Source organism: Oncorhynchus clarkii, chromosome 16 (assembly GCF_045791955.1).
Source record: "Oncorhynchus clarkii lewisi isolate Uvic-CL-2024 chromosome 16, UVic_Ocla_1.0, whole genome shotgun sequence".
NCBI classification, from domain to species: Eukaryota; Metazoa; Chordata; class Actinopteri; order Salmoniformes; family Salmonidae; genus Oncorhynchus; species Oncorhynchus clarkii.
The window spans coordinates 25,180,206-25,206,970 of NC_092162.1; the positions used below are offsets into that span (position 1 = coordinate 25,180,206).

The window sequence follows — 26,765 nt, forward strand, 5'->3', positions numbered from 1 at the left end:
GTGTGTTTCTGTACATAATGGAATTTTAATAGTGAGACTGTATCATATTGCAAATATGTAACGTGTGCTGTCAGGATGCAGTTCTGTATTTTAAGATTAAGATCACATCGTTCAACAATTGTACACAAGGTCCACCCGAAACTGGGCTTTCGCTTTATCCCAACCCCTCCGAAAGGCACGCGTGGGGGGGGGGGGGTCAGGTGCCTTGCTCAAGGGCGCATTGGCATCTAAAGATTTTTAATAACACTTCTGAATAATGTCTGTAAAGTGTAAAGGCACATGCTTCCATCTTAGAAATGTGTTTCAAATTATGCTTAGGTGGAATTATTAGTATTTCTGTCAAAAATAGCCTGTGGATACATAACCCAGGCTAGGTTTGAGGTTAGCAGGGGAGTTTGTAAAGGTTTCCAGATTTCTCCCTCTACCTTTTGATGTCTCAGATTGTATATCTGTTCGTATCCACAAATTCTTGTTTTTCCAATGTGTCTTTGTAACTATATTTATGGTAGGTCTTCGGGAAAAAGTAATGCTTCAACAGATTTCAGCATGATTTTAGATTGTGTTTAGATAAAAGTAACTTTGCTCTCATTGTCACGGTCGTCCTCCTCTTCATCTGAAGAGGAGAGGCGAGATGGATCGGAGGACCAAAATGCGGCGTGGTATGAAAAACACTGAACACTGAAACCCTATACAAAAACAATAAACGAACTAACAACCGTGAAGCTAATGCAAACTGCGCTGAAACAAGCAATCAACATAGACAATCACCCACAAACAAACAGTGCAACCCAGGCTACCTAAGTATGATTCTCAATCAGAGACAACAATGACACCTGCCTCTGATTGAGAACCATATTAGGCCTGAACATAGAAATGCCCCAAAACATAGAAAAACCAACATAGACTGCCCACCCAACTCACGCCCTGACCATACTAAATAAATACAAAACAAAGGAAATAAAGGTCAGAACGTGACACTCATAGAATGTAGTTCCTTGAGCACTACAGATATCAACCCAATGTTATTTGTGAGAATTGCTCCATTGTTAAACATTTTGTTGGTGACCCACTCTTTGATGGTATGTACAGTCGTGGCCAAAAGTTTTGAGAATGACACAAATATGAATTTTCACAAAGTCTGCTGCCTCAGTTTGTATGATGGCAATTTGCATATACTCCAGAATGTTGTGAAGAGTGATCAGATGAATTGCAATTAATTGCAAAGTCCCTCTTTGCCATGCAAATGAACTGAATCCCCAAAAAACATTTCCACTGCATTTCAGCCCTGCCACAAAAGGACCAGCTGACATCATGTCAGTGATTCTCTCGTTAACACAGGTGTGAGTGTTGACGAGGGCAAGGCTGGAGATCACTCGGTCATGCTGATTGAGTTTGAATAAAAGACTGGAAGCTTCAAAAGGAGGGTGGTGCTTGGAGTCATTGTTCTTCATCTCAGCCATGGTTCCCTGCAAGGAAACAAGTACCGTCATCTTTGCTTTGCACAAAAAGGGTTTCACAGACAAGGATATTGCTGCCAGTAAGATTGCACCAAAATCAACCATTTATCGGATCATCAAAAACTTCAAGGAGAGCGGTTCAATTGTTGTGAAGAAGGCTTCAGGGTGCCCAAGAAAGTCCAGCAAGCGCCAGGACCGTCTCCTAAAGTTGATTCAGCTGCGGGATCGGAACACCACCAGTACAGAGCTTGCTCAGGAATGGCAGCAGGCAGGTGTGAGTGCATTTGCATGCACAGTGAGGCGAAGACTTTTGGAGGATGGCCTGGTGTCAAGAAGGGCAGCAAAGACGACACTTCTGTCCAGGAAAAACATCAGGGACAGACTGATATTCTGCAAAAGGTACAGGGATTGGACTGCTGAGGCCTGGGATAAAGTAATTTTCTCTGATGAATCCCCTTTCCGATTGTTTGGGGCATCCAGAAAAAAGCTTGTCTGGAGAAGACAAGGTGAGCGCCACCATCAGTCCTGTGTCATGCCAACAAAGCATCCTGAGACCATTCATGTGTGGGGTTGCTTCTCAGCCAAGGGAGTGGGCTCACTCACAATTTTGCCTAAGAACACGGCCATGAATGAAGAATGATACCAACACATCCTCCCGAGAGCAGCTTCTCCCAACCATCCAGGAACAGTTTGTTAACGAACAATGCCTTTTGCAGCATGATGAAGCACCTTGCCTTAAGGCAAAAGTGCTAACTAAGTGGCTCGGGGAACAAAACATCGATATTTTGGGTCCATGGCCAGGAAACTCCCCAGACCTTAATCCCATTGAGAATGTGTGGTCAATCCTCAAGAGGAAGGTGGACAAACAAAAACCCACAAATTCTGACAAACCGCAAGCATTGATTATGCAAGAATGGGCTGCCATCAGTCAGGATGTGGCCCAGAAGTTAATTGACAGCATGCCTGGGCGGATTGCAGAGGTCTTGAAAAAGAAGGGTCAACACTGCAAATATTGACTCTTTGCATCAACTTCATGTAATTGTCAATAAAAGCCTTTGACACTTATGAAATGCTTGTAATTATACTTCAGTATTCCATAGTAACATCTGACAAAAATATCTAAAGACACTGAGGCAGCAAACTTTGTGAAAATGTATATTTGTGTCATTCTCAGAAACTTTGGCCACGACTGTACAGTTAAAAATGGGTCTTGATTGGTGGGATCTGATCTTACAAAACCAGGATGAAAATAACAATTCCTGTCTTCCTGTTGCACAACAATGACTGGGGATGTTTTCTTGCTGATGTGGACAACATCTCCACCAGTACAAGTTAATCTTAGATGAATTTAATGTAAAAGAGAGTCATAAAAAGCTGTGTACTTCAAATTGGACCCTATGTCATTTGGGTTTAGAAAACTTCATCCAAAAGACACTCTGGTTTACACTGGGCTTAGAGGGAAGAGGGGTGATAGTTAAGATTGAGTATGAATCAATTTTGTTCATCATACTAATTTATACCCAATCCAAAAAAAAGAGAGTATTGACCAAAGGGAGAGGGTGCTTGAAGATGGACCTCTTAGGTCTAAATGTTCTGTCTCTCTTACTGCTCTCTCAAGGAATTCAGCTTACTCAAGGTATGTATGATTTGAAAAAAAGGATGTGTCTATTACTGTTTGTTTTAATGTACTTTAACAATTTGTTATAGTACACGTATTGCCTTAATGGCACAGAGATAATGCATTATTTTTGTTTTTTTGAATCGATTGAATCGTTGTCTTTCTACATGATTTGACAAGTGTCCTCTTAGTTGAAGAGTTAGGTGTTCAATATGCTTTCCAGAATGCTATGTGCAGACAATGCCCAAACATAAAAAAAAGATGTGTTTTCACCACAGGCCTAACCAAGATCAGTAGGTGTGCTGACCTTATTCTATTATACCACAGGTTCCTTCAGTAAAGAATGTCATAAGATATAATGTGCAATAGTGTAGACATGTTAAGGTTAGAATTTTAGGGGGGGGATCCAAATGTGTCTTGGAACATTTCTTGGTTGTTATTTTCACAGACAAACACTATGAATCGTTAGATTGACTAAAAACGGGACACATTTTGATTTATATGAATGTGAAATATGTCTGCTCGGAGCTGCACACATTTAGATTTGTCTGAATGTAAAATATGTCTGCTTCAGAGCTCGACAGGTTAAAGTCATCAAATTATTGTTTTTTTTAAACGGAGTAGCTGATTTATTATCAATATGTATTTCCCTTGAAAAGTATTACATGGTGACATGATTTGGCCATCTAAAACCAGCTATATGATCAAGGACTCATCTTTCATGAGTTTCAAGGTTCATAGGATGTGTCCTGACTGCATTTATGGGCAATAATTAACTCTATTTTTAAAGGTCCGCCACATGCGGTAGGGTTCAAATGCCGTACAAAGTAGACGGAACAGTAGCTGTAGTTGTCATAAACACTGTTACTTATTGTTCAGGGAAACAGTAAAACGTTTATTTTTTATTTTTTTATAGCAAATTCTACCAGATGAAGAGATTCAAAGATGTGTTATTAATAGTTAGTCCATCTCAATGTCAGTTTTGTTCAAATGCACCGAAGACTGTATTTTTTCCCCCCTTCACATCATGTCATTTTGTCTATCGAAAAGTACAACATATCATTCGTATTAAGACATGAAATGATAAAGGTTCTCTAGTTCTGTAGACGATCCGGGAGTGTACAATTTGACATTCTAATGGTTTAGATAAGTGATGGGGTGGGGGGGTCACAAAATATCTGAACTCATCATGAGGGGCCGCAGTGGCTCCCGGGTCTGCGTACCCTCTTCCATAACCGCATGTGCAGTCAGAGATGGCCCTAGCCTTTTGGGGGCCCTAAGCTATTTATTTTTTAACAAGTCAACCATACCGCGGTTACCACAATAAACTGTGCTACTGACCACTGCACTCTCTTTTTTGAAGGCCAATGTGACAATGGTAAGTTTCAGTGTGCCAACAGTCAGTGCATTGACTTAGACTGGAGGTGCGACGGAACCAAGGACTGCACAGATGACTCTGACGAGCTCAACTGTTGTGAGTATCACCGGTACCATGATCTTGGAATTCCTTATACCGTACATGGCTTCAGGTTTGCTCTTATACATGCTGAACATGACGCTAACTGTACCAGATAAAATTCAATTCAAAGTGTTTTTGAAAACGCCAGGCACTGGGTTATAGGTTTTGATTGAATAGTTCCCTATGCATAATTTGTCCTGGGCCTTATTCATGAAGCGTCACAGAGTAAGAGTCATGATCTAGGATCAGATCTTCCCTGTCCATATAATCTTTGTATCAGGGCACAAGGCGAGACCTAGATGCAGACACAGGAGGCCGATGGTTATAGTCCAAGATGTTAATTAACAATCCAAAAGGGGTAGGCCAGAGAAAGGTCGTGGACAGGCAAAAGGTCAAAACCAGTTCAAAGTTCCAGAGGTACAGAATGGCAGGCAGGAATGGATCCAGAAAACAGGCAAAGGTCAAAACCGGGAGGACTAGTAAAAGAGAAGCAGGCGCACGGGGAAAAACCACGCTGGTTGACTTGAACATACAAGACGAACTGGCACAGAGAGACAGGAAACACAGGAATAAATACATCATGGAAAATAAGCGACACCTGGAGGGGGTGGAGACAATCACAAGGACAGGTGAAACAGATCAGGGTGTGACACTTTGCCATTGTAATCTAAAAGGAAAAACGGATCCTACATCATATTCTGAGACGCTTTGTGAATATGGGCCCTTGTGTATTTCTGTGTGGCAGCACCTCCATCCTGTAGCTCCCAGCAGTTCAAGTGTGTGACGGGAGGCGAGTGTATCTCCCTCCAGTTTGTCTGCGATGGGGAGGAGGACTGCACTGACGGCTCAGACGAACAGAGAACCTGCAGTACGTACGAGTTCACAAGGCTTCACTTTGGGTTACATAGGTTGCCAGTTTCCTCTGGATATCACTCACTTAAGACCAACATTTTACTCTGAGACGCTTTAAACATACAGGCCCTGACCTCACACGGTTTGGTCTTATCTCAACCTGGTCTCAGAGAATTTCGTATTATTCTGTACATAAATCTGAGACACTCCATTAAGTATGCTATGTTACGTTTCGTATGGTATGCATTAATTTGTGGATGTCCATCATCCATTTTGTATGATACGTTACGAATTAGCAAAACATGTTATATGTTATGAATTTGATATATGTTATTATGTTTTTCCTTGGGATTAAGACAAAGCTGTTGCCTATCTCTCTCAATGTTTATAATCCAGAGGTAAAATGTGTTTGTATTGGATATTCGGTTTTCTCTTATCAATAGCTATTGAACCAACCATGCCATGACTTTGAAAATGGTAAATTCTGAATCAGGGGTGGATGGAGAAAAATACACTGTACATTTTTTTAAATAAAATGTTGCTTTCAACCTTCAATAGCTCTTGAACAAAGCATGCCATGACTATGCAAAAAAAAAAAAAAATTTTTTTGTAGAAGAGCCCTATTTGGTAAAAGACAAAGTCCATATTATGGCAAGAACAGCTCAAATAAGCAAAGAGAAATGAAAGTACATCATGACTTTAAGACATGAAGGTCAGTCAATATGGAACATTTCAAGAACTTTGAAGGTTTATTCAAGTGCAGTAGCAAACACCATCAAGCAACATGATGAAACTGGCTCTCATGAGGACCGCCCCAGGAAAGGAAGACCAAGAGTTACCTCTGCTGCAGAGGGTGAGTTCATTAGAGTTACCAGCCTCAGAAATTGCCACCCAAATAAATGCTTTACAGAGGTCAAGTAATAAACACATCTCAACATCAACTGTTCAGAGGAGACTGTGTGAATCAGGCCTTCATGGTCAAATTGCTGCATTGGAAACCACTACTAAAAGACACCAATAAGATGAAGAGACTTTTGCTTGGGCCAAGAAACACGAGTAATGGACATGAGACCGGTGGAAATCTGTCCTTTGGTCTGATGAGTCCAAATTTGAGATTTTTGGTTTCAACCGCTGTGTCTTTGTGAGATGCAGAGTAGGTGAATGGATGATCTCTGCATGTGTGGTTCCCACCATGAAGCATAGAGGAGGAGGTGTGCTATGTGGCGGTGCTTTGCTGGTGACACTGTCTGTGATTTATTTAGAATTCAAGGCACAGCATGGCTAACACAGCAGCGATACGCCATCTCATCTGGTTTGCGCTTAGTGCGACTATCATTTGTTTTTCAACATACCCAATGACCCAACACACCTTCAGGCTGTGTAAGGGCTATTTGACCAAGAAGGAGGGTGATGGAGTGCTGCATCAGATGACCTTTCCTCCACAATCACCCAACCTCAACCCAATTGAGATGGCTTGGGATGAGTTGAACCGGAGAGTGAAGGAAAAGCAGCCAACAAGTGCTCAGTATATGTGGTAACTCCTTCAAGACTGTTGGAAAAGCATTCCAGGTGAAGCTGGTTGAGAGAATGCCAAGAGTGTGCAAAGCTGTCATCAAGGCAAAGGGTGGCTACTTTGAAGAATCTAAAATATATAATATATTTTGATTTGTTTAACACTTTTTGGTTACTACATGATTCCATATGTGTTATTTCATAGTCTTGATAACTTAACTATTATTCTACAATATAGAAAAATAGTCAACAAATTTGAAAGAGTAGGTGTGTCCAAAATGTTGACTGGTACTGTATATGATATATAAACTGATATATGATATGATATAAAAACTAAATTTGAATTGGAAAAAAAGCAGTGGATTTAAACCATCCTCCCATGATTCTGAATATATTATTTTCATAGTCATGTCTCACAATTTGTGTAAGAGCTATTGAAGATTGAAAGCAAGAAAATGAACAAAAAAATATTGTACAAAAATCCACAGCTTTTTATTTTTTGTATTTTCTCCTCTGATTCTGAACATGTCATTTTCATAGTCATGTCATGCTTTGTTTAAGACTATTGAAGATTGAAAACCCGAAATTGTATTATTTACAAAAATTAATGAAAAGAGTGTGGATTTTTCTCCATCCACCCCTGATTCATATGTGAATGTGAATTCCCTCCTCATCCATTTGACATTACATTGACATACAGTGCCTTGCGAAAGTATTCGGCCCCCTTGAACTTTGCGACCTTTTGCCACATTTCAGGCTTCAAACATAAAGATATAAAACTGTATTTTTTTGTGAAGAATCAACAACAAGTGGGACACAATCATGAAGTGGAACGACATTTATTGGATATTTCAAACTTTTTTAACAAATCAAAAACTGAAAAATTGGGCGTGCAAAATTATTCAGCCCCCTTAAGTTAATACTTTGTAGCGCCACCTTTTGCTGCGATTACAGCTGTAAGTCGCTTGGGGTATGTCTCTATCAGTTTTGCACATCGAGAGACTGACATTTTTTCCCATTCCTCCTTGCAAAACAGCTCGAGCTCAGTGAGGTTGGATGGAGAGCATTTGTGAACAGCAGTTTTCAGTTCTTTCCACAGATTCTCGATTGGATTCAGGTCTGGACTTTGACTTGGCCATTCTAACACCTGGATATGTTTATTTTTGAACCATTCCATTGTAGATTTTGCTTTATGTTTTGGATCATTGTCTTGTTGGAAGACAAATCTCCGTCCCAGTCTCAGGTCTTTTGCAGACTCCATCAGGTTTTCTTCCAGAATGGTCCTGTATTTGGCTCCATCCATCTTCCCATCAATTTTAACCATCTTCCCTGTCCCTGCTGAAGAAAAGCAGGCCCAAACCATGATGCTGCCACCACCATGTTTGACAGTGGGGATGGTGTGTTCAGCTGTGTTGCTTTTACGCCAAACATAACGTTTTGCATTGTTGCCAAAAAGTTCAATTTTGGTTTCATCTGACCAGAGCACCTTCTTCCACATGTTTGGTGTGTCTCCCAGGTGGCTTGTGGCAAACTTTAAACAACACTTTTTATGGATATCTTTAAGAAATGGCTTTCTTCTTGCCACTCTTCCATAAAGGCCAGATTTGTGCAATATACGACTGATTGTTGTCCTATGGACAGAGTCTCCCACCTCAGCTGTAGATCTCTGCAGTTCATCCAGAGTGATCATGGGCCTCTTGGTTGCATCTCTGATCAGTCTTCTCCTTGTATGAGCTGAAAGTTTAGAGGGATGGCCAGGTCTTGGTAGATTTGCAGTGGTCTGATACTCCTTTAATTTCAATATTATCGCTTGCACAGTGCTTCTTGGGGTGTTTAAAGCTTGGGAAATCTTTTGGTATCCAAATCCGGCTTTAAACTTCTTCACAACAGTATCTCGGACCTGCCTGGTGTGTTCCTTGTTCTTCATGATGCTCTCTGCGCTTTTGACGGACCTCTGAGACTATCACAGTGCAGGTGCATTTATACGGAGACTTGATTACACACAGGTGGATTGTATTTATCATCATTAGTCATTTAGGTCAACATTGGATCATTCAGAGATCCTCACTGAACTTCTGGAGAGAGTTTAATGCACTGAAAGTAAAGGGGCTGAATAATTTTGCACGCCCAATTTTTCAGTTTTTGATTTGTTAAAAAAGTTTGAAATATCCAATAAATGTCGTTCCACTTCATGATTGTGTCCCACTTGTTGTTGATTCTTCACAAAAAAATACAGTTTTATATCTTTATGTTTGAAGCCTGAAATGTGGCAAAAGGTCGCAAAGTTCAAGGGGGCCGAATACTTTCGCAAGGCACTGTACCTTATGATTGCTGTGCTCGTGTTCTCCTACGTTTTCAGGAGAGCAGACTTGTGGACCACACCAGTTCACGTGCCAGGAGGGCCAGTGTATTCCCAAAGTGTACCGATGTGACCGTGTGAAGGATTGCTTGGACAACTCAGACGAGAACAACTGCAGTAAGAATTTTAAATCCATGTTCTTTAATAAGATTGGTCTGTAGTTTACGGCTCTAAAAACCTGTCTGGTTAATTTGCAGTAGATCATTTCTGCTGAAAGCAGAGGTTGTGGACATTTGTCTACTTTGACAATAACACATTTTCTCATGATTGAGTGTTATAGATGCTTGTGATGTACTGTATGATCGATGTAGGACTTATGAGTGTACTGCATGTTCATTGTGAATGACACTGCAATTTGTGGGATTTGCAAATGTGCAAATTCAGACTGTTCTATTGTATATGGGACTACTTTTACAACCTTTCGTATTAAAAATTTAAGAAGCATTCCAGTTTTGTTCCTGCTGGATATGCTTTAGTCACCAAAGGGTTTGATTTTTAACTAGGGCTTGTTACGTTGTTAACTCAGATTGCATCTCCTATTACAGGCCACTGTTCATCTTAATGTGGCAACACAGGAGTAGACTTTATTCTCTCTTCCTTTTTTAACAAGAAAGTTGTTCAAGTCCATCATAGTTCAACTATATAATCCTCAGTCACATTTAAGTCATTGCTTTTGTCACAATTTTGTCCCCACAACCATTTTGAGGTCTTGTGAGAAAACGCTTCAACATGACAATCACAAGTGTGTGTGTGTGTGTGTCAAGGGTCGGGGTCATCTCAAGTTGAAGTCAGCTAATTCAAGGAGTGATTCAAATACGAAAATGTTCAAACTTTTGAAGTAAATTGCTTCTCCTTTTCAGTTTATTGAGAATTAATTTAACATAACTGGCCTTTTCTCACTTATGGAATTATAATTTCAGTTTACTTCCTGAATGGACTGATTTCAGTTCGAAATTGACCCCCAACCTTTTGTGTGTGTGTGTTATTCTCCAGACTACCCCAGCTGCACTGAGAAAACCTGTGCCAATGGAGCTTGCTACAATAACTCGCAGCACTGCAACGGGCTGCAGAACTGTCGGGACGGCTCAGACGAATCCAACTGCAGTAAGTCGAATGGGTCAGGGGAATCGAACTCGACAGCGTCAATCGAGTTAGTCAATTGAACTTCAGTGGATCAAGAGAGTCTGGAAAAATTCAACTGAAGATAACCGTCTGTTTGAGGGAGTAGTCTTGACCCCAAACACCAAAGACACCTAGCAGGATGATAAAATATATGGCCCAATTAAGAAATGATGGTTTGACATAATCAAATAGGTATGCATTTATCCAATTTTTAATGACAATGACAAAGACACAAAATATATACTAAATATATGTCAGGCATATTGGGTTGACATAAAGATTCATGAATTTATTTCATTTTCCTATATGTCTGCTCTTTTGCTGAGTATATGACATTGTGTCTCTTAGCGACACAGCAATGTCCTCTGCACCAGTTCCAGTGCACCAATGGCCACTGTATCCCTACGTCCTTCATCTGTGACCACTGGGACGACTGCGGGGACAACAGCGATGAGCAAGGCTGTGGTAAGAAGCACATAGACCACCCGCAGTACACAGGATATTCTTACCTCACAACGTAAACACGGTGAAGTCCTAAAACATTGGTGTAAATATGTGTTAATCTGGGATTGCTATTTCAAACCTTTGTACCTCTCGCTAAATCAACTCAACAATATCAACCATACAGAATCTAATGGAGGTTTCATCGTGCCTATTGTTATGAGCCCACATGAAAAAAAATACTATGGTATACTATGGTATAAATACTATAGTATTCACTGTTGTGTTATTTGTGAACATTACTGTAGTATTCACTATAGTGTTTTTGCGGACATTACTGTAGTATTTACTACAGCGTTATTTTTGCAGATAATACTGTAGTATTTACAAAATGCTATAGTAAACACTGCACATGATCGAGGGATACTACAGTGTGAAGTATAATATTCTTCAGTTTACTACAGTTTACAGTAAGTGCTGTAGTATTCTATAGTAAACTGTAATATTTTGTTCATGTCGGGGGCAGCAATTCAGATTTGATGGCTAGTCATGGCTTTGTTGAATGAAAGACACACACACACACACACACACACACACACACACACACACACACACACACACACACACACACACACACACACACACACACACACACACACACACACACACACACACACACACATTGTATTGTATTGTATTGTATTGTATTGTATTGTATTGCATCATTTTCTTCCCCTTAGAGTACCAGAGCTGTAGTGGAACTCAGTTCACCTGCAGCAGTGGCCGCTGCATCCCTCAGAACTGGGTGTGTGATGAGTTCAACGACTGTGGGGACTACAGCGACGAGAACGGATGTGGTGAGAAATTCACTAGGAAATCTGGGACAGTTTATTATGTCACTGACCATGAAGATTGAGACATTGTTGATTTGTAAATCTAAACGGTAATATGTAACAAGTGGAACATAAAAGAGGAACAAATAACATTGCAGCTATATGTGTAGTATAGTAAATATTCTAAGTAGTGGTCATACTAAATGAATTGAATGGAAACAACGTTTTTTTTTAAGCATACTGTTTCATCGGCCCTAAAACATTGACGAATAAATGAATAAATGATGAATGCATGAATTACATTTTATTTTCATGTCATGTTGCCAGTTGGCAACCCATTCCTTACGGGATTAATTGACACATAAACAAACGTTACAATAATTAACTGTGATAATTCACTGTGATAATTCACTGTGATAATTCACTGTGATTATTCAGTGATAATTCAGTGCACGCTGCATAAAGAGTGAAAAATAAATCAAAACATAATAGTAAATCAGGTTATCCAGGAAATAATTATATTGACATTTTAGTCAAAGCTGAGTGAAATGTATAATTATTGGATGAAAATAACTGTGTCATTGAGGCCTACCCAGAAAAAGGTGGCAAATGAAATGTGTTGTCTTTTCTCTTTCAGATAGTAACTCCCGAGACTGTTACCCTGGTGAGTGGCCTTGTCCAGGCTCCTCCATGTGTGTGCCAGTGGGCAAGGTGTGTGACGGCAAACCAGACTGCCCCAGAGGAACAGATGAGACCAACACCACCGCACAGCAAACCTGCAGTGAGTCTCTTCTTCTATCTGACACGTTTTACTACAGGGCGCACCTTTGTACTGGGTTTTAGGAGGTTAACAATTTGGTCAGCGGGACCTTTCTGTGTATTTGAAAATAATCAAATACACAGAAAAAGTATTTTCACCCCCCCAGATACATAAAATACACATGTATTTAAACCCAGGTCTGACACACACACACACACACACACACACACACACACACTTAAAAGGACAGTAGCGTACACAGTCAGCTCAATGCTGTGTGATGTTAAATTGTGCAGTAAAGCCAAGGTCCTGTGGTCATGCAACAAGACTGTACTCTTGAATGTTTTAATGTTCCTCCAAGCTCACCTGTTACGACCGCTGTCGTCACATTTATGGCTTTAACTCTCACCTTCCCTTATCCCTTCATCAGCATGTGTGTGTACACTCTTTGTTAAATATTTACATTTGCACTTTTACTTACTACTGTGCACAACTACATAAAAATGTCCTCTTTAGTAATTGTACTGGTGTTATAGTGTAAGTCATAGGCAGCCAGTAGAAGTTGGATGGTGGACAATCAGAGACAGTTTCCCACAACAGAGATTAAGCTTAATCGTTTTCTAGAATCTCCGTTCAACATTGTTTCTTAGTCCAGGACTAGGCTTGATCTGTGTCCAGGAAACGGCCCCTCAACGGCTGCTACCCAAATGGTACCCTACTCCCTATTTACTGTGCCACTGGTCACAAAGTAGTGACTATAGGGAATAGGCTGCCATTAGGGACGCACAATCTAAAAAAAGTGTTAAAAAAGTGTTTGAAAACTAAAAGTGCTAGTACAGCATTGGGGGTGTAGTAGATCATATTTCCTGTTGCGGTCCGGCCCATTTCCACCACTAGTTGTATCTCCCGTCTCTTTCCCCTCTCCCAGGCCTGGACCGGTGCTCAGCGCTGAGCTGTGAGTACCGGTGTCACCTCACCCCACAGGGCGGAGCCTGCTACTGCCCAGATGGCTTCACCGTGGCCAATGACAGCCGCTCCTGTGCGGGTGAGTCTGAGTGTGAACGGTTTGATTGGTGGAAGTAGTAAGGACAGAAACAGCTGAAGGAAGTGAGGAAGGGAACAGGGCCACTAGCAGTGATGTGACAAACGCTATGAATGAATCCACATACAGATTACTAAATAGAAACAGATGTAGACCAGAGAAATGATCAACAATGACCATTCTTTAACATAGACACACAGAGGTCTGTTCTATTCTATTCTACTCAATTCTATTATGTTAGTGTAGGTAACATCCAAAATAAACACCGACATAAAGTGTCTTAATAGGGCGTTGGGCAACCACAAGCCACCAGAACAGCTTCAATGCACCTTGTCAGAGATTCCACAAATGTCCTGAACCCTATTTTGTAATTTTGTATTCATTAACGATCCCCATTAGCTGCTGCTCCTCTCACAAATACAAGGTGTGATGAAGTCATTCTCTCCTCCACTTTGAGCCAGGAGAGATTGGCATGCATAATATTAATATTAGCTCTCTGTGTACATCCAAGGGCCAGCCGTGCGCCCCTGTTCTAAGCCAATGGCAATTTTCCCGAGTCCCTATTTGTGGCACCTGAACACGCGACTGAACAGTAGTCCAGGTGCAACAAAACTATGTTCTGTAGGACCTGCTTTGTTGATGGTGCAGTTTTAAGAAGGTAGAGCAACACTTTATGATGGACAGACTTCTCCCCATCTTAGCTAGGAGGGATGCGGCACCGTTCTTCCACAAGAAATTCCATAATTTGCCGTTTTAATTGATGGTGGTGGAAAACGCTGTCTCAGGCGCCGCTCCAGAATCTCCCATAAGTGTTCAATTGGATGGAGATCTGGTGGCACACACATACAAACACCCTTCAGATTCCCTATGCTCCTTTGAAAACCACCTTTCAAAGTCCCTGAGATCTCTTCTTCTAGCCACGGTAGCCAAAACAATGGGCAACTAAGCATTTTTTATGCATATGGCCCTACGCTGTGTGGAAGCACCTGCTTTCTATAAACTTTGTATCCCTCATTTGCTCAAGTGTTTATTTTATTTTGGCAGTTACCTGCAGGTTTAGGCTTACATGACAACACTGTGGTTGTGTTACCCAGACTATGACGACTGTGACATCTGGGGGATCTGTGACCAGCTGTGTGAGGACCGCCCCGGGACCCACCGCTGCAGCTGTGCAGATGGATACTTCCTGGAACAGGGCGACCGCTGCAGGGCCAACATCTCAGGTACAGGATGTGACACCACTAGCGTCACTCGTGATCACGTGGGAGCGCTACTGTATTTTTGTTCAGGTTCAAGTTAATTTGATTTATATCTTAATTGTGTGATGAATCAAATAAACGTCAAACAAGCAAACATTCACGAAACGTACATTTAGGGAACTGTCGTCTTTTGTGATAAGTTGTGGTGTGGCTAATGTGCTAGCACGAGTGAGCATTGTGTGAGTGATGTGTTTAATTGTGGGAGTTCCATTGAAGGTCATTATTACAAATGGGTCATTGTGAAAATACCTTCCTTGTGTGCATAACTGTGCTTAAGTAAACTTTCTGTAAGTGTACCAGTTATCATTCCAAAATATAAAATGATTGTCCTATATCGGGTTATCTCCGTTGTGATCAAGTTCAAGGACCTGGATGTAAGCCCTGTACTCTTTTCAATTATCTTCTCAGAAAACATGTTAACTTGAACTCAGGTCTCTGCCTAATCCATAAATAATAACCTAACATGGTGTCAGAAGTAGGATCAGAATGAACCCTTTACAGCAGGCGTGGGAAATTCCAGTCCTCGAGGGCCTGATTGGTGTCACTAATAATCTCCAATAATCACCTAATCATGATCTTCCGTTTAGAATGCAATTTGATTAAATCAGCTGTGTTTGCTAGGGATGGAGAGAAAGTGTGACACCAATCAGGCCCTCGAGGACTGGAGTTGCCCACCCATGCTTTACAGGATAACAACCTATGCTTTATATCTACCCTGTAGTTGGCTTGCCGCAGCTCATCTTCACCAATGGTGGTGACGTGATGATGGCAGACATTCATGGGCGCTTTATCAGAACCCTGGTCCCTTCACAGGGCAGAGGTAGTTCGGTGGGTGTGGGGTACCACTGGCACAGTCAGAGGGTCTTCTGGACAGACGCTAACACTCAGAAGGTGGGTCGTATTTACTGCTTGTGGGTGACATTTTCCTCACTCTAAAACAGCACTGCGCTGTGAACTAATGCAATGATCTAAATAAGGGGAGCTCCGATGCCTCAGAGCGATTGCATTGGTTTGGCGCATGTAGTGCACTGTTTACTACATTTCTGGTTAAACTCTGGACAAGAGTATGGGTGAAAGATCTCCTTTATAGTAAAAGCATGGCATGAATCTATCATCATATTTGCAGGTATTTTATAATCATTTCATGCAATTCTACATAATTTTACATATTAGCAGAATACTTTTTTTAATACCAATTAAATTACCGCAATTAAAGGCTAAGAATGGACAGAGATATAGGCCTATTTGTTCATCTTGTCATATTTCTCCAATGCCAAATCAGTGTGTCTTGTTAGCAATGAAATTGTCCATGTTTGCAAATAATCAAATCTGAGACATCTTTAGGAATCTGAGCACGGTACTTTCAAAAGTTAGGCCTACCGTTCCACCCCAGACCGCAGGCCGAGTGACACATAAACATTTAAGCTTTAACTGCTGGCTACTCTTCTTCCGTGGCTTAACCCAACGAGAGAAGGTCACAAGTGTTTCCCTGAAAGCTGTCTGGGTTTAAACCTATTCTATTGTACAGGAAGTGAATAGCTTAATCAATTGATGGTAACAGAATTGGATTACTTCCCTAATAAATTTGAGGTCTCCTCGGCTATAGAAGGTTGTAGCTCAGCCTCTGAATGTCAAAGAAACGAAACAATGACATCCCCATATGCATCTTAGCCACGTTTCCCCTGGTATTTTACAGCATAAAGCAGCACGGACCAAAGTGCGGTAGATCACTTTAGACAATCGGATCTGTTTTATTTTCTTCCAAATCTTCATCTAACAATAGGTAGGTCAGTGTCATACCCTCTCATACCACCTCAATTAGAGTCCTGGTTTTAACTTAACAGTCCTTCACTGACACGGAGGTAAGCTATTTAATTGAGTGCATGGTGGGTGGAGTAATTGGCAGACACATCTATGGATATTGCAGCATATAGGCTAATTTCGTCTATCAAACAGGTAGGCTCCGACACAATAGGCTTCAACACTAAGCTCTCTTGTTGGTCAAGTCTAATTAAAATGAAGAGGGTTGAAATGAATTATTGGCTACTTTCAGCACCATGAGCTGTCCATTTCCGATTGATTGTGCAGCAGTTGCTGCTTCTAGTTTCAGCACCACAATGCAAGTTACTCGAATCTGGCAAATAACTCATAAATACATCATGGGCAAGAAACATCTTGTTTTTATTCAAATGAATTATAGTAGTAGCAAGCTATCAAAGTTTACCTCCGGTCCTCCTTCTCATCTTCGGGTCCTCATTCTCAAATAAAAAGCAGGTAGGCTATAGGCTAGACCACCCGCAAGATATAGATCCCAACATTTTTTCAGAAGAATTCTTTGACTCTCCTCCTGAACTGCCACTGTAGGCTTACACAGGGCAGCATTGGTTAGGCAGCACAAACAAAAGTTTGTGGCCTAATAAGGCCTAATAAGCCACTCATTCTAAAACACTGCAGATTGAAAAAGCTAAACTAAACCCTCTTCTTGAATGCAATTGAAAAAGCATCCCCCCTTTTCCTCCCTAAGTCTAAATGTTAAGAATAAGATTGACATATTTGCTATATGTAATAAACTCACAAACTAAAAACGCACGTCAAACCAGCTTTGTTTGTGTTTGCTGAATCAGACTTGTCTTTAAATGACCGTTGTAACACAATATTAATACAACAAATACATTTTTTAACACATCTGTCACGCAATCATTTCCAGTATGGCGTGTCCCTTGAAACTGCACTCAGGTTAATGCAGCTGTTTTTGAACAATTGCAATGAATGATATACCGATTTATTCTTCAAGGATCCCAGATTGTATCTTCAATTAGTGTCACTCTCTCCCTATAGGTGTACTCTGCCAACTTTGATGGAGGTGACATCCAAGAAGTGCTGAACGAGGCCGTTCACAGTGCCCAGAACATCGCTGTGGACTGGATCAACTTCAAGCTCTACGTCCTAGAGGCCAGGGTGGAGCGCATCGACATGTGTGACTTTGACGGAGGCAACCGGGTCACCCTTGTGGCCGAGAACCTTTTGTCTCCCCACGGGCTGGCTCTGGACCCCACCGTGGGGTAATAACTTTGAACGTCTCACCACCAAAAGAAATGAAACATGGAACCCATCCCCTTTACATTAATATAACCCATTGACAAACATACCCATTGGAAAAACAAGGACAAGGAGATTGAAAGAGACATTTGATTGTCAACATTTTCAACTCTCCTTACATGTATGTAACAACCAACACTGCTTTTGAGCACAGTTTATGCTATCTTGGTACTAACCCAGCTTACATCATGAATTCAGTTACTCTCCCACACTGTACTGCCCATAGTATTAATAACCGCTAACTAGCACTGGCTAACGCAAGCTAATCAACTCAATGCTAACCCTCAAAATCTAACTTGGCTCCTGCTTTTTGAAGGTACATGTTCTTCACGGACAGCGGCTACGTCAGTGAGGACATGAAGCTGGAGAGGGCTTACATGGATGGTAGTAACCGTGTGGAGCTGGTGAAGACCAGGCTGGGGATGCCGACTGGCGTCACCCTGGATATTGTCACCCAACGGGTCTATTGGTCCGATAGCCACTTTAACATGGTGGAAACGGTCACCTACAGTGGTCTGGAGAGGTATGCATGCAAGTCCTCAGGTCTCAGACAAGGTCCTACTAGTTAGAGAGGTGGATCTGCAACTGGAGGGTTGCTGGTCCAAATCTCAAGTCAGACAGGAAAAATGATAGGTATCCTATTAATAATAAAGTATTCTTCTTTTTTACAGAACCACCACCTTTACACTAGCATTCTTTTCTATATAAAAAATCATTGCCGCCTACAGTGTTAGCCATGTTTGCTAATTCTCCACAGGAAAACGGTGCTCAACGGTGGCACCCAGGTTCCATACCCGTTTGGCATCTCTGTTTTTGAAAACCATTTGTTCTTCACCGACTGGACCAAGATGGGGGTAATACGGACCAACCGCTTCAACGGTAGTGACCCGAACCTCATCTATCGCACCGCAGACAGACCCGGTCACATTGTGGTCGCGCACCCTGTCCTGCAACCCATTGGTGAGTAGAAGAACAGCAGACTGCCTATCAATAAAGCACATGGTTTTCTCCAGTGTTGCAGTACTTTATAAGCCTGGTTCCAGATTTGTTTGTGTTGTACAGCCAACCGCTATGGTAATTTTCATGTTCAGGAGTTGGAAAAAACAGCACAAACAGACCTAAAATGAGGCTAGTACTTTATACAGTATATCTTACCAATTAATGTACTTTTGCTAGTTTGAAATGTGCCTGATTCTGCCTGGCATGGACCTCTGCAGGAGGTTGAGAGCATGTTGCTCTGTCTGGTTGTAGTAATGTCCATAGGCATTGTGAGATTTGATCATCACACAATGATGTCACAACATACAAAACCTTGGGGATATTTAAGATGGTTTGAACATGAACATCCTTATTTGCATTTATGAATCTAACTTTTTAAGAGATATTTGATGGTAGTCAAAACTCACTACTGAGTCCATCTTTAATAAAACAAATTGTGGGCTTTTAGCATTGTTGTAATTGACCGTGTGCGGTTCTACTCTGCTCTCTCTCTCTCTCTCTCCCCCACAGTGATGAGTCCCTGCGGTCGAAACAACGGGGGCTGTCAGCACATCTGCGTCCTGAGTCACCTCTCCGACAATGATGGCCTGGGCTTCCGCTGCAAGTGTCGCCTGGGTTACGACCTCCATGAAGACCGCCACAGCTGCTTCAGTGAGTGACTGGGACGGACGGGGTCTCATAAATGATTGAAAGGTAAAGAGAGTTTAATAATAAAGAGTTTCTGATTGTTCTGTCCCCCCTCCAGAGGTGAGAGACTACCTGCTACTGGCCACCCAATACGCAGTGCGTGGGATCCCCCTGAACGTGTCCCTCCAGGAGGATGTGACCCTGCCGCTGACCGGTCTGGGGGTCACCTTCTCTTCATCGGCCGTGGAGTTCGACGGCAACCAGGAGGCCGTGTTCTACAATGACCGCAGCAGGCAGATCATCTACAAGTCCAACACCAACGGCTCCAGTGAGTTTGTAGTCTTTCAGGGCCCGTGTTCACAAAGCGTTTCAGAATTGGTTTCCTGATCTAGGGTCAGGTCTTCCCTGTCCGTATAATCTTATTCATTATGATCTGAAGGGGAAAATGTATCCTAGATCAGCGCTCCTATTCGGAGCTACCCAGGTCTGGCTGAATGTGTTCCGTCATGTCCTGCCGTTAAAGATTGCAATGTGTTGTACTGCAATATCAGCTCTGTTCCAATATTCACATTAGCATACTGCTTAGAAGGAAGTGATTTATTGGACATGCATTCTAAGTGAGATGTTAGTATAGACATAGAAAAATAGCTTCCTGTCTTTATGCACATTAGTGATCTTGTAGTAGGGAAAAAGATTGCACTGAAGAGGTAGAAGGCTGAAGAGGACTTTACACATAAGACTTCACCTTTACACCTTCTACATTGCTAGTTTAAGTCTGCGTCGCTACCTTAAAGTGATTTATTTCTCCAACTCCAACTAATTCTACTCTTTCATTTACTACAACAAGCTTCATTGAAGTTACATTTCAACATATTTGTTTTGTTCTCTGGTATTAAAAAGGAAAAATACCACATCCCATTGTCAGGCGCCAGACAAAGAAAACATAAGAGTTGTGGACATGACATTTTTCATGCCAGGAATTTAATGTTTTGTTCTCCAGACACAGAGATCCTGACAGGCTACAGGGTGGGCCATGCGGAGTCCATGGCGTACGACTGGACCTCCAAGGTCCTCTTCTGGACATCCAGCTCCTACAGGGTGGTGGTGGCCTTCAGAGTGACCGACAAGTCCAGGCGGGACATCGTGACAGGCCTGAAGAACCCCAGGGGTCTCGCTGTGCACCCCAGTGCCGGGTGAGAACCAGAATTTTGACTTAAATGTCATCTTTATTTATTCAGGTTAGTTTCATTGAGATAAAAATCTATTTTTGAAGAGAGACCTGGTCCAACCAAGACAACAGCAGCGGGGAATAATGTTTCAAATAAATCTCAGACATAACAACACATCATAAACAATTAGGATCAGTTTTGCCTCGTAGGCCACAGTGAATAAGAATACATGGACGGGGGGGGGGGGGGGGGGGCTTTCTCTCTAGACAGTCCTATAACAAAGATATTGGCCCACAGATATCTGTTCTGGACTGACTGGTACCGGCCAGCAGTGATCATGAGGTCCTGGACTGACGGTAGCAACGCTGTTCCCCTCATCAACACCACATTGGGCTGGCCCAACGGACTCACTATTGACTACATGTAAGGAGGAATACTATACACATCTGTTTGTTTAGTTGTTTCTATGCGTCCAAGTTTTCCACCCTTCTGCCCAATCATACTCGACTCGAAGTGATTGCCGATGAAGACGTCCCTTCGCGGATTTAAAAGGAAAGGACTGGTATACGAAGTAAAGTGGAAACTGCCCCTAGCCCATGCCTTTACCAATCCAATGCTTTTAAATGTAAGGGGGAGAGTACACGAATGCACACTTTTCAGAGAATTGCCGGTCGTCCCCTAAGATTTCACTCCAGCTCTTATAGTAATGGGCGCTTCCTTCACAATTTTAGTCCGTTGACATGTTTTTTTAAAAACAACTGGAACTGTATATGGAATTGATAAGATCTCTGCTAGCATGTCACGGGAATACTTGTCTCATCCATGTAAAGACGCATAGCTGATTCCTGTGATGATTCGGCGCTTAAATAACAACCTGATCTCTTCTGACTTGGTTCCGGTTGGCAGGAATGACAGGCTGTATTGGGCGGATGCCCTTCTAGACCAGATAGGCCACGTGGGCATTGACGGGTACGACAGACTGAAGTTCTCCAACATCGGGCAGATCACCCAACCCTTCTCCATCACTATCCATGCAGGTGGGCACAGTCGGATGAGCCAATGACTCTTATCTTTATTTAACTGTGTAACTGTGAATTGAACTACACGTACATTTACATGTTAAAATGTTTACATGTGGGTTACAAGTGAGTCTTGCCATGAAGATCTGACATTTACAAGATTACACTGATTGGCCCAAGTGGGGTGCCATAGTAATCATTTGATATCTTTGAACGAGCATATCTCCTGTCCCGTTTGAGCTACAGCCATGAAATGTTATACATATATGCAGAACCCTCATGAGTAACATGTTCCCGTAAGATCCTACAGTATTGGTTTTAAGGCTCCCGAGTCTAAGGCACCGCATCTCAGTGCTAGAGGTGTCACTACAGACCCTGGTTCGATCCCGGGCTGTATCACACCGGCCGTGATCGGGAGTCCCATAGACAATTGACCAGCATCGTCCGGGTTTGGCCGGGGTAGGCCGTCATTGTCATTTTGTTCTTAACTGATTTGCCTAGTTAACTAAAAATCAGCTCTGCCCATTCGATTTTCAGAATGTTTTTGTCCCCTACCAAACTTTGAACAAACATGTCTCTTGCCCTGTTTGACCAACAGTCATGTAATGTTTATACATATGCATCTCCTCATGATAGAAAAAAACGTTTCACATAAGGACCTATAAACTCTGCCTATTAGATTTCTGCAAATTAGGCTTTTTGTCCAACGCGATCGTGTGGGGGAATAGATTTTTTAAATAAAATGCTGCTACTCTCCCTATACGATTCGATAACACTACATAACCACCTGGTATATTGTGACAAAACTTTGCACAATGATAGAAGGTCACTCCAAGGTCCCTCCGATTGACCACATGGTATCTTAAATGTGGCTATTGCGTGCTTGGCCCCTGGAATTGCTACTTGCAGCTATATTTCTGGATAATTGACATTCAGATTTAAAGAAAAATTAAACTACATAGCAAGATTTCGCAACAGCTCTGACACATCTACCTGTGAAATTAATGTATTTTCCCACATGCCACTAAGTTTTATGTCTTTCCTTTATCCCGTAATTTCTCTCTCTCTCTCTCCAGATTACCTGTTTGTGTCAGACTCGAGGACCAGGTCGGTGTTCCGGATGCGGAAGAGGGACGGGGGTGAAATTACCCCTATCCGAAAGGGAATCTCCGGAATCCTGAGTGTCAAGGCTTACACAGCTGACCTTCATGGCAGTGAGTGAAAAATAAGCAATTTTACAAAGTGTTTTGTGAATAGAGTTTATGCACCTAGTACACAAAATTAGCAACAAATGACATGAGTGGTAAGGAGTGTAATGTTAGCTAAAAAAAGACTGGTACCCAGGCTAGTAGAGATGACATTTCGCAAGTAACCTAAATGCTGATGCTAATTTAATACTGCCGTTTGGTTAAACCGCCTTGTTTTGTTTTTTACCACTATATCCCTGGTTAGGGGGCTGGTGAAAGAAGGGCTTATCTTCATGCACTGCTAAACTACAGCTGTGCTGTGTCTTTTACCATTGTTCTTTTAAAAATCAACCGAGCCTCAAGTCACACAAGTTAAACACAGACATTGCTGTATTGATTTGTGCTTATAAAAAGCTTTTGACATGGTTCTGCAGCATTTCCTCTGGGTGTTATGAACCAGACACTATTTCTCTCTCTTTCTAATAATAAAATAATACATGGGTTTTATTAAAAGACCCAAATATGTTTCTGCATGTCTTTTTTTTTTTTGCACATCTTTTCTCCACATCTGTTTCTCGTCTTTCTGTGTTGCATCCTCTCTGCCTCAAAGTGTTCAACAGCCGGTGCAACATGGTGCCAAATGGCCGCTGCAGCCACTTCTGCTTCCCCGCGCCCTCCTCTAGCCGCGTGTGTGGCTGCCCCTACGGCATGAAGCTCCAGGAGAACCAGAGGGACTGTGTGAAGGACGACTCAGAACCCCCTATAGACACCAGCTGCGGAGACTACTCCTTCCCCTGCGACGGGGGCCGCTGCATGCCCGACTCGTACCGCTGCGACGGGGTTAAAGACTGCATGGACCAGACGGATGAGGCCAACTGCACTGACACAGGTGGTGGCACTAGAATACACGTTTAGTATCCTGGCAATGTGACTAAAACGGAGGCCATCTCGGTCAGGGATTCTTTTGTTTTAGATCTCTATGAGTGGGGGACCGTATAGGCATTTTGTGTTTGGGTGGGAGTGTGCGAACGTACTTGTGCAAGATCGTTTGTGGTTTTCATTAGTGTGTGTGTTTATGTGAAATAATGAAAACTGTACGAGTGGGTGTCAAAAGTGTTGTGTTAACATAGAAAACATGTTTGTGTGTGAGATAATCAGCATCATGTAACTGTATCCTATCTTGCTCCAAAAGCAAACAAACACAGACAACCCAACAAGTTTGACCTAATGTCCTCCTCTTCATGCTTCTTTCCTCGTCTCCTTCCTTTACCTGTTTACCAGGCATGACCTGCTCCCCGTGGGCGTTCACCTGCGAGAACAAGCACTGCATCCTTTCCGGCTGGCGCTGTGACGGCCACGAAGACTGTGGCGATGGCTCAGACGAGGTCGACTGCCCCACACGTCTGCCGTTCACCTGCAGTTCAGAACAGTTCGCCTGCACTGACGGCAGCAGATGCATCCCCAAAGCCTGGACGTGTGATGCCGACAAGGACTGCAGCGATGGCTCGGATGAGAGAAACTGCAGTGAGTAAAAGTGGGAGGGGCCAGGATTGTTAGTGGCGGATAGAGTTTTATACACCTACTGTTACTTAAGTGTATCCCTAGTCAAAACATCCTATAGGACTAGTGATTTTTCTATTCGAATCCTATAGGATTGTGTCACCTCTATCAGATTCCTGTTGGAATCCTATTGCACTACTTTTTTCCTATTGGCAATCCAAAGTAATCCTATTGGATCCTATGGGATTAACACAATCCTATTGGATTTTGTGTCAACTGTCATAATCCTATTGGAATCCTTATTGGACTACCTTTTTCCTATTGGCAATCCAAAGTAATCATAGTAGATCCTATAGGTTTTGTAGGATTTTGTCACCCCAATCAGAAGTGTTTTCTTAATTTAACACATTAAGTTATAGTTTGTTCTCATGTGTTCCAGTACAATGAAATAATGTAATTGACCACATTTTTAGTTGATGGGAAACAACAGTTCTATATTCATTTCTGTTTTATTCACCACCACAATATGGGCGAGGATCAAGTGTGTTCATTTGAGTTATGACCACCAGAACAGCGCACCTTTTTTTGACAAAACTCTCAGTTATTTGAATTGATTCTTATTCATGCAAGTTGTCTATGAATGAGACATTACAATGTGACATACAATACAATGTACAATGTTACAATAACACAAGAATGTAGGGGGTTTCCCTATAGAATGCACAGCAACTTTACAGTTCTTATATGTAGAAATAAAATACATTTACCTACAGTAACACAATACAAGAATCCAATAAAAAAATCTGAATTAGATAAAATCATATAGGATAGGTTCCAAAATATGATAGGATTTTGTATTGGATTCTAATATGATTTTTTAAATTCAAATCCTATAGGATTATTTGACTAGGGATATGTTTACTTGCCTGACGACTCAATCGGAATTCTTCCGCTGCTATATGTTCGCGACATACTTAAATCTGAGACTGCCATCATTGAAGTCGTTTGTGTTGATGTCAAAATGAGGGGTGTTGTACAAAACCAATGAATCAGCGATTGGATCATCGCTAACCAATCAGTGTACCAAAGCCAATGATGAATTTTCTAAATTAAGCGTTTACCTAGGTGTGTTCAACTTCTGACTCTGGCCGAACCCATCTGTTTCCGGGACCAATCAGAAGGGTTAGAATGTGTTTGCGTTGTAGAAATGGTCAGGGAGGTACTCAGATCCAGACTCCTTGCGGACAAGAAATGAACATCCGTTGGCGTAGCGTTTGGACGGAGCAAGGAATTTGGGTAGCCAGGAAAATATTTCACAGTATATGATTGCCTTGCGGAATTGTACTGAACTACATTGTTGATTTGTGTGTTATTTTATTTATTTGAAGGGGCAGACTCATCAAGTCCTAACTTCTCATTTCTCAATCCTTTATCCTCTCATACCTTTAGCAAACAGACATGATGTTAAAAGGATAGTTACATTTTTTTTTTAAATAAACTAAAATGTGAACTATAAGGATTGACCTCTGTCTTAATAAATCTGTCAGGGATTGTTCTGTCATTGAAATCCGTGGACGGGCCTTTTTTCAGGTTGTCTTTAAGTCCAAACTGTTTAAACTTTTTTGGGGCTGAGATTTTTCCCGGGATGGAAAAACACTTTTAATGTAAACTTAAAGATGCAATATGTAACTTTTGGAGGCGACCCACCAAATTAACATAGACATGTGAATTATAGATCTGTCATTCTCATTGAAAGCAAGTCTAAGAAGCGGTAGATCTGTTCTATGTGTGCTTTTACTTTCGATTTTGTGCACCAGCTTCAAACAGCTGAAAATGCAATATTTTTGGTTATGGAAAATATATTTCACAGGGGTTTAGATGGTACGATGATTCTCTACATTATACTTGCTTGTTTTGTCCCATAAACTGAAATTAGGCGAACAATTTGAATTTTCGCAACCAGGAAATGGCAGAGCGATTTCCGCATAATGCACCTTTAAACGACTATACCAGATATGAAGTATGTAGAAAATATAATGGACCTATATATTTTAACTAACAATCTTTACCGCCAAGATGGGAGGCCTCTGAAATGTATCTAAAATTCAGCCGTGTCGATGGGCCAACTGTGCCCCCTGCCACACCCGTGTCACGTCGACCACCTAAGCCCCGTTTTGATTCAGAAAAAACCCTGCTCTGTCTCTTCTGACAGACGGGACCATCGCTACGTGTGAGCCTGGGTACTTCTTCTGTCCCGACCACCGCTGCATCTACAGCTCCTACGTGTGTGACGGAGACCAGGACTGTATGGATGGCTCCGATGAGAAGGACTGTGGTACAATGAGTAATCTAAGACTATCCTCCTCCGTGTGCTCTGCCACTGGGATGCATAAGAGAGAATTAGTTCTATTCAATAAGCTTCTATTTCTTTTTAATAAGCGTCTATTTCTT

The 26,765-nt window shown here is 41.8% G+C and overlaps 1 protein-coding gene across 1 annotated transcript in view; it reads left to right on the forward strand.

The window, feature by feature from the left end:
- The first annotated feature begins 3,026 nt into the window (after positions 1-3,026).
- LOC139367538 (low density lipoprotein receptor-related protein 2b) overlaps positions 3,027-26,765 on the forward strand; it is a 108,594-nt gene continuing 84,855 nt past the window's right edge. Inside the window, exons 1-23 of the mRNA XM_071105783.1 lie at positions 3,027-3,093; positions 4,439-4,549; positions 5,280-5,402; positions 9,258-9,374; positions 10,251-10,361; positions 10,728-10,844; positions 11,561-11,677; positions 12,291-12,434; positions 13,342-13,458; positions 14,550-14,678; positions 15,436-15,605; positions 17,553-17,776; positions 18,130-18,336; positions 18,571-18,773; positions 19,323-19,463; positions 19,558-19,767; positions 20,440-20,632; positions 20,906-21,031; positions 21,515-21,645; positions 22,704-22,841; positions 23,425-23,703; positions 24,096-24,338; positions 26,527-26,649. Coding sequence (XP_070961884.1) covers positions 3,027-3,093; positions 4,439-4,549; positions 5,280-5,402; positions 9,258-9,374; positions 10,251-10,361; positions 10,728-10,844; positions 11,561-11,677; positions 12,291-12,434; positions 13,342-13,458; positions 14,550-14,678; positions 15,436-15,605; positions 17,553-17,776; positions 18,130-18,336; positions 18,571-18,773; positions 19,323-19,463; positions 19,558-19,767; positions 20,440-20,632; positions 20,906-21,031; positions 21,515-21,645; positions 22,704-22,841; positions 23,425-23,703; positions 24,096-24,338; positions 26,527-26,649 — 3,541 coding nt within the window. The remainder of the gene's footprint in view (positions 3,094-4,438; positions 4,550-5,279; positions 5,403-9,257; positions 9,375-10,250; positions 10,362-10,727; positions 10,845-11,560; positions 11,678-12,290; positions 12,435-13,341; positions 13,459-14,549; positions 14,679-15,435; positions 15,606-17,552; positions 17,777-18,129; positions 18,337-18,570; positions 18,774-19,322; positions 19,464-19,557; positions 19,768-20,439; positions 20,633-20,905; positions 21,032-21,514; positions 21,646-22,703; positions 22,842-23,424; positions 23,704-24,095; positions 24,339-26,526; positions 26,650-26,765) is intronic.